Source organism: Lingula anatina, chromosome 2 (assembly GCF_051362555.1).
Source record: "Lingula anatina isolate TDL-2025a chromosome 2, LinAna3.0, whole genome shotgun sequence".
Classification (NCBI taxonomy): domain Eukaryota; kingdom Metazoa; phylum Brachiopoda; class Lingulata; order Lingulida; family Lingulidae; genus Lingula; species Lingula anatina.
The window spans coordinates 34,029,123-34,044,505 of record NC_141768.1 but is presented as its reverse complement, the minus strand read 5'-3'; the positions used below and the strand labels follow the sequence as shown (position 1 = coordinate 34,044,505).

General features: G+C 37.3%; 2 protein-coding genes across 2 annotated transcripts; both read right to left on the bottom strand.

The window, feature by feature from the left end:
* Positions 1-35: 35 nt before the first annotated feature.
* On the bottom strand, positions 36-3,890 carry LOC147763632 (uncharacterized). Its single transcript, XM_087006364.1, has 4 exons — positions 3,048-3,890; positions 2,578-2,682; positions 1,522-1,665; positions 36-1,002 (listed from the first exon to the last, which is right to left on the bottom strand). The coding sequence occupies exons 1-4, from the start codon at positions 3,352-3,354 to the stop codon at positions 776-778; spliced, it is 783 nt and encodes a 260-aa protein (XP_086862490.1). The 5' UTR covers positions 3,355-3,890; the 3' UTR covers positions 36-775.
* Positions 3,891-4,028: 138 nt separating this feature from the next.
* LOC106152002 (voltage-dependent calcium channel gamma-1 subunit-like) lies at positions 4,029-14,267 on the bottom strand. Its single transcript, XM_013525453.2, has 4 exons — positions 13,306-14,267; positions 7,276-7,368; positions 6,771-6,908; positions 4,029-5,820 (listed from the first exon to the last, which is right to left on the bottom strand). The coding sequence occupies exons 1-4, from the start codon at positions 13,535-13,537 to the stop codon at positions 5,573-5,575; spliced, it is 711 nt and encodes a 236-aa protein (XP_013380907.1). The 5' UTR covers positions 13,538-14,267; the 3' UTR covers positions 4,029-5,572.
* Between the last annotated feature and the right edge of the window lie 1,116 nt (positions 14,268-15,383).

Below are 15,383 nucleotides of genomic sequence, written 5' to 3'. Positions count from 1 at the left end.
TGTATTTTGGAAATCATAAAATAAAAAAGACAGGCTGGTAGTTTACGCCATCACTTCTTTGTCTAAAGAACATTATGTCAAGAAAATACATTCAAAAACGACATCAAAAACACTTCCCAATCTGCGACACTTGGCCAGTACAATATTTTTCTTCAAGACAGAACAACTTTACTTCATCAGATGTTCATTGGCAATGCAGAATTTCTTATCATTAAAATTACGTTCATCACGTTTAGTTACCTACACAGAGACCTCCACAGAAAGGCCATTGCCTCCCCTGACCCATACTGAAGCAGCATCAATATGCGAGACATCAACTTATGCATGAAAGGACACGAGTGGTCATAAATCGAAACGTGGTTATTGGAAAAGTGAGCGTCATACGCAACTTTTCTCGCACCTAATGTTAATGGTACCGTTAAAATTACTACTTACCACCCACTCTTGAAGTGCATGCTATTTTAATAATCACATATCACTGTAGAGCGACTTATTAATACTTAAACGTGCAATTCATAACAACATCCGCCCTTTGCGTATATGGTGCGTGTTTTGCTAAGCTATGCTCGAAAAATATAAGAAGGAAAGATGTTCTCTTGTGGTATAACTTTCGGTCCCAATAATCATTAATTTTTTTAAACATTCAATAAATAACAAAAAAGCGTGAATAGAATCGAAGTGTTAAAAAAAACTCTCCGGGTATAAACACCGGCATGTTATATCAACATCCAACGTTATAATAACTACGTTGCTACCATAATGCGTGTTCTTTACATCATATTCTGCCATTACTCAGAGTTTTTATTAACCGCCTAGAAAAGGTAACCCACTGAAAACCGGTTATTGCACATCCGGTTATAGCTCCCCAGGCTGTCGATAAAGACCAGCCATACTTGATCTGGCGCGTGTTGGATATCTCTTCTGGAACGCCCTCTACCGCAATGAAAGACATTTGGTGGCACCTTAACATCATTAATATTGCTGCAAATGTGAAATACACCCCTAGAATGGAAAAGGCTCAATTTAACTTCATGATTTATGTTGTTATGGCAATAAAATACACGCAATGCGTTAACTTTCATACAGTATACATGTATATACAGTACCAAAACATTAATTTTACTGAACAGCACTTTTCTGAAAAATACGGCGTACCCTATCTAAAACACTTATCACAATAAAACGTGTCTCTTAGACCTGAGTTTCTCATAGTTCTAATGTGTGACCCACTCTCGAAATCGAGATGGGGGCTGGTGCCTGTAAAATCGGTCTCTTACAACTCAAGGGAGTTTATACATGTATATCGTAATTTTCTCAACAGTTCTGGATAGTATGAAATGGTCTGTGGATAAGATGATAAAGCAAAGTTTGAATAAATGTTTTATCAGTCTTAGAGTAAACCTCGATAAGGGAAAATTGAATTATCATTTTTCACTTCTTTTTAATAAATTTATATATCTACTTTTATTTAGCCATTTGCCTTTGAAAGATTGTACTAAAATTCGAATGTGCTAGACCTACCGGCTGCAAATGAACAAACGCCAGCAACAGTTGCCGCCAACGGGTGTTTCCAGCACACCGCCAATGTTCCGAGCAGTGCCGCCGTCGACTGTGCTATCACGGCAACGATTGCGCAGGACTGTGCCGAGAAAGTAAAGTTCGCATCTGAAATATTGTAAGTGATTGTTGAAGTAGGTTTTTCGTTGTCTTTTTGGTGGTAACGGTGTTTGAAAGAGACAAAAAGGCTTGCCCCAAAGCCAGAAACATATTGGGTCTTTTTTAGAAACGACTCACTTTTCACCATATTTGTAAAATATTGAAATTCATGGCGATCTGTACCAAATACGGGTTTTTATAAAAAAATTAATAAACTGGAAGTTAAAATTTTTCTGTTTCTGCAATACAAAGATACATAATGCTAATAAATTTGCTATTTTATAAAATAAAATTTGCATTAAAGAGAGGGTACAAAAAACTATTCAATAACTATTCCTCATGACGAAGGACAGACAAATATTAAAGAAACTTATATTTGAAAGCGCCTTGCGACACCTTGTTTTAAATGAAGAGCGATAAAAAACTTATCGATAAAACGTATCGATAAAAATCTCCAATTCTCAGGTGCTCAGTGACGCCATTTACTTTAGGCCCTACGATGCAGACTTTTTGTCTGAATATTTCATTTGTTGGTAACAATACGTATAACACATGCGTATTTCATATACATTCTGTGTCAACAAGACAGGTGGATCCTTAATATGCAATTACTTAATCTTATATACCCGCACAGTCTACTGCATTTTACAGGATACGGCATAAATCATGTGAAAAATACAATAAATTATAGCAAGAGCAAGAAGCAAGAAAAATACTACAGGAACAAAATAACCAAATTATACCCTGCTCGCAACCAATATAGCTACACAAAAGAAAAAAATTAAGAGTAATTTTATAAAACAATGATCAAGGTTTGTAACATAAGAGACATAAACATGTTTTATCTGTGAATTTAGATGTAAAATTTATCTTAGATATAAAAAGATTCTTAGCAACGGATTCGGACAGTGGAATACTTACATAAAATCTGCGCTGTGTTTTGAGAAATGTAGATATCCAAGGAGTAGGTGTAATAGTCACAAACGTCACTGGTTGGCATTAGGTGGATTATCAAATTATTTTCATCTGTGAAATAAAAAAAAATTAAGATTTATCGTGTACAGAGTTCGTGTACCGTGTAAGCTCAGTCAACTGAGTTCTATAACACTTAAATATCTAGGGGACTATAGGTTCCGCCTTGCAAAAGAAGTGACATATACCGCAGCAACCTAGTAGATAACCACTCTCGTATTCACATTAAACTTATTTCGATCTTTGCGCACAAAAAACTTAATGGAAATATACATGTATCTGTACATATATATATAGATATATGGATAAATGCCTTGCCATGCAATAATTTACATCGTTTATTTTAACCAGTTATTACAGGTTTTTATTCAAAGGACCTTTGAATGTTTTGTTTTAATTCCAATATAAAAAACAATTACCTTTGGTTGAGTCACACGTTCTCCAAAGTCCTCCGTTTCTGTTCATTGGCACGGCAATTTTACGATATTCCCCAGGATCATCAGTGTACAAGCTCACTATGAAGTGGGACATTGTGTTGTTGGGGAAGGTCACGTTCATCCCAGTGGCGTTGAAGACCACGTCTCTTAGCGAATCCGCATCAAAATGCATGGCGTCCCAAAAGTCCGTCAACACACTGAGGGTGATCAGGATGCTGGTAGCAAGCGTTGTCACCAACGCAATCATTAAAGGCAATATCCAAGATAATTTTTCATTTTCAGAGCACATCCTCACGGATGCCCACTTGCTTTGGTTTTAAAATTGTGCACAGCAGTGACAACGACGCCTTTTATAAGGGCTGCCAAGGCCAATTTGGATGGCGCCCATAGCTGAAATTTATTTTGGCAACCACTGAACAGAAAATGATACCTCTATATCTTTATTTCAAATCTTTGGCAAGGGGTCTATCTCTGTAAAATTCTTCAATCTTCACGTTCGATCTCCGCTGTGGGTTATCCTCCTAATTAATCAGCAATTAAACCTCTCTTAATCAGAGGTGATCACTTAAGGCATTAACAGTGATTACCTGCCATCCTGCTCCTGTCTTGTAGCACGAAAGAAGAAGGGTCAATGAAGTAACCCAAACACATGAACATTGCGTTTAACTAATATTTAAACATTCAAGTGATGACAACTCTTCATTTTGGTGGGAAAAGTGCCATAAAAATATTCCTGGGGTAAACGACAAATTTGGTACTTATAATGGATAAAAGGAATTTTATAAGAACAGATACAATTAAACATAGTCGCCCTTTCACTCAGAATGCTTTCTTCAAGAATGACTCCGGGATTGCGTTAGGTGAAACTTCCACTCAGCCATTGTGGTTCCGGTTTAATATCCCCCGCACGATTGCCTAGACCAAGATCACGTTGCACCTCGGCAAAGTAAAAGATACAATTAAGAAGTTTTAAGCACTTTATTGAAATGCAAGAAATCACACAAGCTCGGGAATTGTTTGAGGATCAAAATTGAAATATTGTATTTGCATTATATTTGAATATTGATAAATTTCGTCATTGCATGTCTAGGGCTATTAAAAATGAGATTAAAGAAAAGCAAAAATAATTGCCCTTTCCCCTCTTTGTTAACATTAAATTGGACTTAAAATTCCTAGGTGCTATTACATGCTGTGAGTGTATAACGTGATATTTGCCTGAAATAATTGCACACAAGAAAGGAAAGAACGGTCTGAAAAACGGTAAAGAATAGATGTGTTCTACAAAAACGGAGCAATTTCGACTTCATAAAAGAAAGTTTTCTAAAACGCACCAAAATACCTATGGTATAACAGTCATTTTCAAAAATGTCATATTTGTACTAACAGCACAATGTCAACACCCTAAAAGACCAAATTGGTGAGTTGATATGCCTATACTGCTCCACCGCTTAACACTTGCAAATTGCAAAAAGGGCATATGTAGAACTGCAGCATGTCAAATGTGCACACGTATTATAAGAACAACAAACGAAACAATCCTAATGTCAGCTTGAGCAACCGTAACATTTACAAAATTGAACTAAATATCTACTTCAAACTAGATATTTCTTAACAACTCTTTTCCCACAATAACCATTTCTATTCACTAATTAAACGTTTGCCCATCGCATGTTCGCGAGATGGGTCCACGTCTCTCTTAATGTCTTTCACCGTAGTTTAAAACATTACCTTGCTTAAGGGTTAATCTTTATAAAGCACATGTAAATGAACATTGCTGTGGTATCGTTGTCTTTACCACGTCTTATAACCATACAATGGCAGTCCTTTCGCCGTATAAAAGGCGACTTGTAGGATACAGGCCTCATGGCGTTACTTCGCCAAATCTCAGGTCAAACTAGAGCCTGTTAAGATATACAATGCAGCTCTAGCTGCAGATATTCCTGTTTCTGCATAGCCTAACACTTGGTAGAAAAATAAACGAACCACAAAGTATGTTTTAAGACACTGTGTGTCGGGAATGATAGGAGAAAGAATATCATGTTAATTTTTGCACAGATTGCAGGTATCACACAACTTCATTTTGATTATAATTATGTTCTTGCATAAATTACCTTTAAATCCTGTTAAAAGGTACCTGTATCATTTATATATTGTTTAATCTTAGGTTCAAAACATAAAAACGTTAATTGCGGGGGAAATGATGAGGGATAGTTTCGCTCGACGAAGAAAGGTTATCACAAGGTTTTTTCCTTGGGAGTACAGCAGTCGGCGCCAGTGATCTTTTCACTTCATTTCAGCAAGCCACTTAGAAAAGAATCCCCGAGTTCAGATTGGGATAAGTCGGGTCTCTCTCGGCTATTTTCTGTTCTCTTCCAGCCGTTCGTACAGGTAAAAGTTTTTCGGGTAAACAGACCACCTCGCAGCATTTACGGGGTAATGCATAGTTGCTTGGTAATAGCACGACGAGTGGATCAATTTTCACCTTTGTCTCTCGCACGGCTTCCTCTTCATATTCTCCCCAAGTGAATTGGCTCGTTTTCCAGCGCTTCTTCTTCTGAGAATGCGTGTTCGCCTTTCCGTTTCTTCGAACATAGAAAGAAAACAATCCCAGCTGCTAAGAAGACAGCAAATGCTACCCACGAGAGGTAGATGGAGTATCCCCACACCAGTTCCGAATCCGCGAACCTTGCCAGCTCGTCAACTCGACGAATGACATTATTGATCATGATTTCGTTGATTAGAATAATACAGAGAGCTGAAAAAAAGAAAAATAAATGTTTGAGAGGATATGCATCTTGGGTTTATAACAAAAATAGCACCTGTCAATAACACTAGCGAAAGTAAGTGGGGCAACTGAATGAACACACCTGGCCAGGTGTAGCGCAACAGTAACTGCAGTTTCCCTTCTTAACGTAAATCATACGGACCAATTAAAGAAGCTGGGTCTGTATGATTATATATTATACCTATTCTCCCGTCGACTTTATAAATAGCTACTTTATTTCGTCGAAATACATTCCTCGTCATATCTGCTTATCATATAAAGCTTGGCTAGCCTAGTGCTTTAACACCGAAACAATGCGGATGCTCCTTGAAGCATCTATGAACTTTTGCTATACAGCAGCCAGGTATTTTTCTGGGAATATTCATGAAAAGAATCAAGTAAAAAATGTTCTGTACAAATGCATGCTTTTATCAGGTATTCTGAAAAACTTAACCCAAGTTCACGCTGCGGCACATGCGCATTTCTCTGGTACTGACATTTTCTTTGTTGTGCTTAGAAGGTTCTGTCTAAAAACAGGCACATTTCTGACTTGAAACACATGTCGAACCACATGTTTTAGTAATAGGATTAACCAAAACTTTTCATTTTAGTACGTGCTCTCTTCGTTGCTAAATTGACACTTGCATAAGTTTATTAACTGTTTTTACTTCGCCGCAAAATGAGATTTTCTATGAAATGCCTTTACATCGATATGGAACACCCCTAGAGCCATATATTATCTAATTTTCTAAACTTTCTAGTGAAGGACCACTATTATTTATACAAAACAATGCGAAAAGACCATATAGCTCGGGCAAGCGCTGATCAATACATGTATGTATGTATGTATGTTCCTGACGCAAAATACATTTATAACTTCTGTGCAGTTATACTGGTAAAGGCTTTGAATATTTAACTATACTTCATCATACGAAACGTACCGCACATAATGTGAATGCAACCAGTTACCCTTTTGTACATAAAGCGGAGCTGGTTCAAACTGTACACAGCGAATAAGTGACCCAGCAGTATCAACCCAAGTCCTATAATTGAAAATGCGGCGGCTGATCGATTCATGTCTGGAAACAAAAGAAAGGATATTTTTATTTTTCGGTAATTTTTTTCACTCAGTTGCCAAAAATGTGTTTTGACATATTTGCATGTTAAAACAGTAAGCAGGATTGAAGGGGGGGGGGGGGGGAGAATGATAACGTGAACTTTTTAGCTTAGTGCCGCTGTAAAGCATAGGGACATCAATGATGCGGTCATTTAGATTTAAACTCAGATCTCAAATTCAATATCTAGAAAATAATCCGAAAAATAACCAAAGATATGAATAACTATTTAGATTGACTAATAACTAAATGGATGAACTGATTAATTTACAGATTATTTTATTTCAGTAGAAAAAGAAAAAGAAAATAATTCCAGAGTGTTTCTATTCACCCATAGTCTGTGTGTCGACCTCTTCGCTGTTTTTCATAACATCTTCTGCGGAGGTAAACAAGTGGACATATCTGCAGAGCTTGTCATCTGTTTCTGTGAAATAAAATACAAACCATGAACATTTTTATTTGGTTTTATATATTTGTGCCTGAAAAAGTGAACGGTTTACATGTAGATAAAGCATATTTCACACTTCACACTCGTCTCAAAGAATCACTTAAATCATGCAACTTTCAAGTTGAAATTATATAATCAATAGTGGCATCAACACACAATTTCTTGTTATAGCTCGCGTCGTTCACTTGCTCTCAGTCAAAGGCTTGTCGATAAATATAACAAAATACTCCTTTATTGTACTTTTCTATTACAATTTTAAGGAAAAAGTGTATTTCAAGATTCACGCCCCTAAAATCAAAACCTCAAACTGAAAAAAATGTACAACGGTACAAATGACACATCTAGAACAACCAGCAAGACTACAACAATTGCTTCTTACTGCAAATGAGCCGCATGAACAACTATCGTTATTTAGAACATGTTATGTTCAGAATAGAAGCACATTACTTTTTCCTTTCCTTTACTGCCTCATACTTTGAAATAACTTTATGTTATTTTTTACTGTTTGTGTGTATCTCTTCATCTAAAAATGAGCCAAATGGCAGAGGCCATAAAAGAGAGCTGCAGATTACCCTGTCAATATCTCAAGCCTTCGTTGCTCATACTCTTTTTCAGGGAAAAACAGAGATTGAAATGTCAAAGCCATATTGTACTTGTAAGTGCTAAACAAAAATGATTTCGCACTTAATCTGCCAATTTTGAGCAACAAGAGTTAAACGCTGAGAAACGGTGGTATATAAACGATAGTTTAATAACTTAAAAGTCGAAGGAACGTGAATGTTTACTGACTGTAAAGAAGCTGGTTTTAGAGTTTGGGTTAAAATTGGTATTATGTAAACCATACAGAAAAATAATTTCTGTAAATTTGTATTTGGCGTCGATATTAGATAAACCACGAACTGATCTCGCAATAAACCAAATGTATATTTTAAGGGCGTTTACCCCTGCAAGATCGGACTCATTTTAACTGTCCTCCCCAGCTCCCCCTTGTAAAATCCGCTTGAATTCCTCATTTCTTTAATTTTTTTAATTGAGATCGTTTTGAAGACCAGTAGTAATCTTTCTGATAATGAATTTCAACATTAAAACTCTGTGCAGGGCATATTCACGTAAATCTACAAGAATATATCATTAAATTACAACACGATCAGCCATAGAAATGATGGATCGAGCTCTTCGCTGATCAGTAGTCTCGAGGTCCCGTCTGGACACTGGGTACTGGGCACTTATCGGTTATTCTGAAAGATTCGGGCATTGTGAGGTCCCCTGGTGAACGCTGATTACACGGCCTAATTAGACTTTTTGACAAATGTACCTACCAACAGCCGTACATGTATTATAGGACTATTCCAATGGGTTTGAATCTTTAGAGACGAAGAATATATAGATGAAAACAGTTACTTCCTTTTTTATATTCAGTGATAAATTTGAACCCCGCCTTTTAATTTTTTGACGTGCCATTTTGAAACTACCTTGCATAGCATCAAAGTATTGTTATGATAAAATGAGAGCGCCTTAGCCGACCGAAAAAATTCGATCGATTAAATTTTTAAAACTACGTATAATGAAATATTTTCGGGCGTGTTGTTCTTGTCTTAAAGTCTGTACATTCTAAGTAGCAGCACGTTGCTGTAAGTCAATATTTTTCTAAAGTAAAACCATAGTGATTCGTTTTTATTCTAAATTCAACATTTTACATTATATTTCTGCATGTAAATTCTGCGTTACATACATGTTAGTTCCTTAGTGGGATGGAACAGGAAAACGATATAAGGTATCATCTGTACGCGTTAGGGTAGGCCTACTTCTCATGTATTACAAGAATAACGTATTTTCAACAAAACGCGTGAGCTTAAGCCGCTCATGACATTTCCCAAAATTCGAACAAGACCCTCTGATTTTGTACCCCTAGGATGAGTTAGGTATAGCATGGTGAGAGTACCTCAAAATGAATGGCAAAAGAGCGGAAAGTCTACCATTTGAATACAGACTCCCGGGGCACCGTTTTGTCTAATAAAAACGAAAACTTGATTTAATACGAACACCGTTGGTAAAATGACTACCGGCCTGCCTACTAAACAGTAAAAGGCACCTATTACTGCTTCAACCCCGTAAGCTCAGGTTGGAACCTTTCCGGGGTTGCCGAGCATAAACAACCGCATTTTTTTTTGCCTGCCAGTGCCGACTAACAATATCTACAGGTGCTCGGTGATTACTCCTATATGGGAGGCCACTTCGGTTTCAGTGAAGGTACGGATAGCGTCAGACAATCGATACTATAATTACGCTGCCATGCAGAGGAGTTGGTGCCTTTGGCAAGGTTAAGTGAAAAGGTGTACTGTAGGCTTCATTTGGTTTTCATCAGCCCGCAACAGGTGATACCAGTTTGAGAAATGCATGATAGAACATTTTAGATCTGATATCAATTGAAGGGATAACAACTCTTCATATGAGATTCAAAATTCCACAAAAAAAAAAAAAAAAAAAAAAAAAAAAACATTGTAAACAACACACAGAAATATATTAATTCATTTTACCACCAAAACGGCGGTTATTGCAATTGTTCCAGAATCTGTGCTTGCCTTTGGACTACGTGAATAGATGACTACCCTCTGTAATAATCCATCGAGAGGTTATTGCAGAAAAAAAACGTTTATGGCACTTTTCCCGCCAAAATGAAGAGTTGTTATCCTTTAAAAATCTGGTTTCGATAAAAATGTGCGAACAATGGACATGTCAATGGGAAACACTACTCAAGTATAAGAATATAATATTAATCAAATCTAGAGAGGAAAACATTGATTGTTAATAAATCATATATATCATTTAAATATATATATGTGACATAAAGGCACACGTTCTTTGCATTGAATCGCAATAATAGAAATTCCCTAAGACACTTGGCCTCAAGACATTCTCCCAGGGTGATATTGCAAACTTTAAAAAAAGATTCATCTTAAATGAACATGAAAATAAAATGTACATTTTAATTGATCAATTTACCGCCCCATACATTGTTCTCGTAGGTAATCCTTTTATTCAATGTGACTCATACTAATCGCAACAGTATGATGGAGTCAGCACCGTGTGATTTTAAGGTATATTTGGAGGTTACATGTATAAGCATGGGTAAAATCCCAATATCCCGCTGTCTTGAAAAGAACCATACATATGTATATAAATAATATCAGGTTTGGTATGGTACCCATGTTGCAGTGCACTTATTTAGAACAGCTGGCAAATGCATCCCAGATCTTTCCAAGCCATATTCGCATCATACTTCAACATGTATAAACAAATCTTTACAGTCGTGGTTTGTTACTGTATATTTTGTATTCTGTTATTCCAAAAGCCTCCAATTACCCTTCACACATATCACTCTATGGCGGTGAATAACTTCTTGGATTGCAGACCTAACACGCAGACTTGTTTTGACGGAAATCTTTATTTTGGCAGCCTGGAGTTCAAAGGCACCGAGCACTGATATCTGCTATTTGCTAATTGTGTTAAAAGATTGCTGGTTTTCGTGGAGTTTGGAGGTTCTGTTGTTTGCAGAGGATATATTAAAATGATGTCTTGATGATTCTTTAGGGTATTATATATCTTAAGGACATGTGCTTTTAAAGTGTCTCCCCTAAACCTGCGCGGCCTTCATACATTGAGTGCGAAGTGCTTTGCATACTAGCCTAATTTTCCATCCCTTGAAAGAAGAGCCGCCCATTTTCATACTCGCGTGTCACTTCATCTGTTTCACCAAGACACAAGTTTCAATCGCTTTCAAATGCCCCACTATACAAATGCTTTTAAGTTGTCAGATAGAGCAATCACCTGGTGTGTAGAAACGGCTACGGTTACTTTATCACTCACTTTTCATCTGTTGCAAGACATGTGCGCCTTTTTCATGTTAGATAGGTTTCATTTGTGAAAACCAGTAAGATTCCAGCGCCATAATCCGATACTGTTGGAAAAACCAGGCAGGTGAAACCTAACTGATATGAAACGGCGTTGAAGCGAAAGAATTTTAAACATGATATATGCACCTGTGAGGGGAGGTAAACTTTAATGCTTTCACGTTAATACTGGGATTGTACATTTGAGAGATCGCTCTTTTCTTAATAACTTTGACATTAAAAAGGTATTTATGGCTACAAAGGTAATTATACATGTAGTTCCACAAGTTGGAGGCACGTTTGGGGAACGCGATTTGCAGTGCTATCTGGGAGATAACAATAATAATTTGATGGAATCATTGTCACATATTCCGTAATATACATGCAATTAAATGTGCTTCATGACAATAAAATGCAAATTGGTTCATGGATATTTACGTTGTGAAACGGCTTACTGATAACTTTGAACGTACCTTAAGCTGTCATGATTGGTGTTGTGCAATTTAGGAAGAATTTAAATAGAAACTGTTATTAGAACATAAGCACCAAGTAAATGTATACTGTGTCAGTAACAGTAATCGAGACAACATTTGACGAATAAGCCTTAGATGAATAGATGTTGACTTATTTTGTTTGCTGCAAAGCTTGCTCTCCAGTAGACAAAAGAATGCTGGAGAGCAAACTCTTCAGCAAAGAAAAGAAGTCACAAAAGTTGCAAAAGCTGCAAAAGTCCTATTACTCAGGGTTAAGAGAAAACAATAAAATGGTGCGTTACAGATTGCACAAGAAACCGAAAAAATCAAAGGCTCTACCACAGGCGTTTTGGGCATATAGCCAATGTTCTGCAATCTTGGAAGTAAGGAGTCAAAGAGTCTACAGTATGAAGGCAAGTTGTTTCCGCCTTCCTTCTCAGATGAGCTTACATCTACATTAAGCTGGTTGTCGTTTAGGACATCAATCATATTTCACAATGTGCTAAAAATTATGTATGTGCCTCGCACCTGGTACAATTAAGATAACAAATAGGGATAAGAAAGATCCGCAGGCCCAGATCTCGGAACAATCGATAATCTGAAACAAACCCCTTATTTCCGTTGTCATAAATTAACAGATCCTCAATCCACAACGTGTGGCAAATGCATTAAAATGTCAGTTTCATGTCCAATAGCCATTCATCTACCTAGATATTTTGTGTAAGTACTCATGGTTGATTCAATACATATCCAATAATGGTTATAATCACGGTTTTAGCACTTCAGTAAAATGCTGTCGAAAAAAAATAATGATGCACAAACTGTAATGGGGTTTGCACTTAGCTTTCGACTTTGACTAAAACCAATAAATTTCGTTATCTACACGCCATCAGCCTTTCAGTAAAATGCATGTCGAAAAAGCAAAAAGAATAAATGATTAATGACTTATTATGGAGTGTGCACTTTGCTTTTGTGTATGACTAAACCCAATGAATTTCATCTCTAGAAAGTGAAAAAAAATCGATATAATTTTTGTCATCTTCAATGTCCAAAATATGAGGAGAATGCTAGTTAACATGAAAAATCTTATTTCGTAGGAAATGCTTCTGTACATGTAGCCTTGTGTGTTGTAGATCTGAAGGTCAAGTGGCACTATACACCTTAGGGTTATTATATCCAATCAACCACCTGAATGTAAAACGTCCGAAACATGGGCAGGCCATGAAAAGGCCAAAGAAATTTGGGAAAAGACATAAGTGGCTTCAAGTGGCAACAGTAAAACAGGGTCAAATAACATAGTAATCGTTATGCTTGATAAGATCTTTTTTTTTCCGATTCACCGAGGAATCCTGCGGAATTCTACGTTTCCGTATTCATACAGGTATAGGACGTTCTGTAGTAGACCAAACAATCCAATTATGAATAATTTTTTCTTTCTCTTTTGTAAAATCTTTCTAAGGATAGAAAACTGAAGCACTTTGGAAAACGACATATTCAACGAACACTCTATACAAAACACAATTTAAAAAAGGGGCATGCCCCATAATTACCGAATAAACTGCCCGTAGGTACGTTGCTTTCCCAATAGCAAAACCGCCATATTCCAAGGTGAGCTCCAAGAATGAACATCCCGCTCGTGTTCACTCCATTTGGCGTGTCTATGATCGCCCAATAATCAGTAGTAATCGACACAATGTAGAAAATAAAAGCTAACAGCGTTATGAAGCATGTTATTATGAGGATCCGACGTTCAAGGATCGGCCTCGCGTCCGAAGTTGCCATCTTTGCCGTTGTTTCTATCCTGATGGTTTATGCTTCTGCAACGACTTCCACAGGTTTATTTACGGACATGCTCCCATAATTTTCAGCGTTCCCTTATATTTACACACACACCGTGGTAGCTCTCCGGGCACTTGCTTCTTGTCGGTTCCGAAATGTCTCAGAAATGGTTTCTAATTATGCCAGAACAAAGTTTGTCCTTGGCCTTTAGCTTAGTGCGTAATCCCTCTTACACAGGCAATCACTCCCACTCCCCTCCCTCAAATTATGATCACTCTTCATCCTAAGTCGATTGCACGTTTAATATGTAAATAGCACTTATGCCGACACGTGCTGTAGATTGCCTACAGCCGTTCTCCCGAAAATCATCGACGCCAAAACGCATCATCTGCGTTATGAGTAAAGTTTGTTAGTCACAGTTGCAGTACCGGTAAATGTTAAACACAAATGATTAAACTCACGTTCAGAGCAAGAGTGAGAACTTCAGGTTACTAAAATTGCTTGCAGGGAAAGTGCAGGTGAAGTTGAAACACTTGAACCATTTTTCCTAATTTTCGATTTTTCTTGCTTTCCACCGCATGATGTCAGATTTTAACGTCTTCTTCCCCTAGGAGATCATTTAACAAATTAAGCCATCCACAATATGCTTGCCATCCACTGTCAGAACCCTAGAGTCTCACAACATCGATACTTTCTATGTGTAGTTCACAATAAAATCTAGCAAACATTGTATGAGAGCCTAGACAATAAACTCAAAAGAGCGTAATGCTCGGATCAACTTGGCCTTGCTCGTGTCATTTATTTGCATAAAAATCAAGATAGCATGTGTAAATATATGCATTAAAAGTCAGTGAGAGGGAGTACATTTTTATTGGTGTTTCAGAAAACCATTTGCAAGGTGGATCACTGATGAGAAACGGTAATTGCATTTTTTCTCTAAATCATCTAAAAGGCAAAACAACTGTTTATAGCGTAAATGTGACGTCTATGAGGGATGCTAAGAAAATGATTAATTAGCAAATGAAGAATTGCAACACAATCAAGTGCTATGTATCTCGTCTCTCAACCGCCAATAATATTACTGTGTATACGTGGAAGGAAACTGTGCCCAGGAGGAAAGCACCTGGAAATGTATGCCCTTGGGAATGCATGGTCCTGGGCCACGCTTTCACTGGTCTCTGGAGGACATGAATTACTTCTCTTTGGTATTCAATGTAATTTTCATTCTAGATATTCGGTATAAATACATACATGTTAACATGCATACGCCTTGATCGGTGAATAACTGTAGCCTTTTTTTCCGTTAAAATTGTTTGTGTGTCTTCACTCGAGTCAAATATAGATCCCAGAGCGTCCAAATAGTCATCAGCCGCCTGTAATGACAAATCATTCACCAGTCAAACAGTGATCCACCCGTAAGCTTTGTTCATTCGATGGCCCCTTGCTGGATAGATTTTACTTCAAACGGGCGCTTCAAAACATTTTGTACAAATCCATAAAGATAAGGCATTCTCTTCCCCCTCCCCCCTTTGACCACGCCCTCTGGGACATAGAGTCGTCATCAAATTGCAATTGCCGCCAGGAGCTGGTATATATCTTTAATTATGAAAATCCCACATGACTTGCTTGCAAAAGATTGATCGTAAAGTGGCAGTACAGAGCATTTGTAAAGATTGATTTACGGTTTCACTTAATTAGGCTGTCAGAGGTTGAAAGAGACGCGGCAAACTACCTTATTCTAGGGGTCCCATGTGCTGCCGGTGTGGCAGGAATGGTAGTTCCATAGAACCGGAGACCGACTTATGGATTAGATGCGTAAAACGACATGAAGGCATTCAGAAATACGTTT

Bases quoted from the DNA above. Each gene is read 5' to 3' on its own strand.
- LOC147763632 (XM_087006364.1), bottom strand. From the start codon at position 3,354: ATGTGCTCTGAAAATGAAAAATTATCTTGGATATTGCCTTTAATGATT. The intron at 1,666-2,577 runs GTAAGTATTCCA...ACAATATTTCAG, and splicing joins AAACACAGCGCAGATTTTAT to ATGCGAACTTTACTTTCTCG. The intron at 1,003-1,521 runs GTAGGTCTAGCA...TTTCCATTCTAG, and splicing joins CGTTTGTTCATTTGCAGCCG to GGGTGTATTTCACATTTGCA.
- LOC106152002 (XM_013525453.2), bottom strand. From the start codon at position 13,537: ATGGCAACTTCGGACGCGAGGCCGATCCTTGAACGTCGGATCCTCATA. The intron at 7,369-13,305 runs GTAATTATGGGG...TTTATTTCACAG, and splicing joins ACCTACGGGCAGTTTATTCG to AAACAGATGACAAGCTCTGC. The intron at 5,821-6,770 runs GTACGTTTCGTA...TCTTTTTTTCAG, and splicing joins TTGCATTCACATTATGTGCG to CTCTCTGTATTATTCTAATC.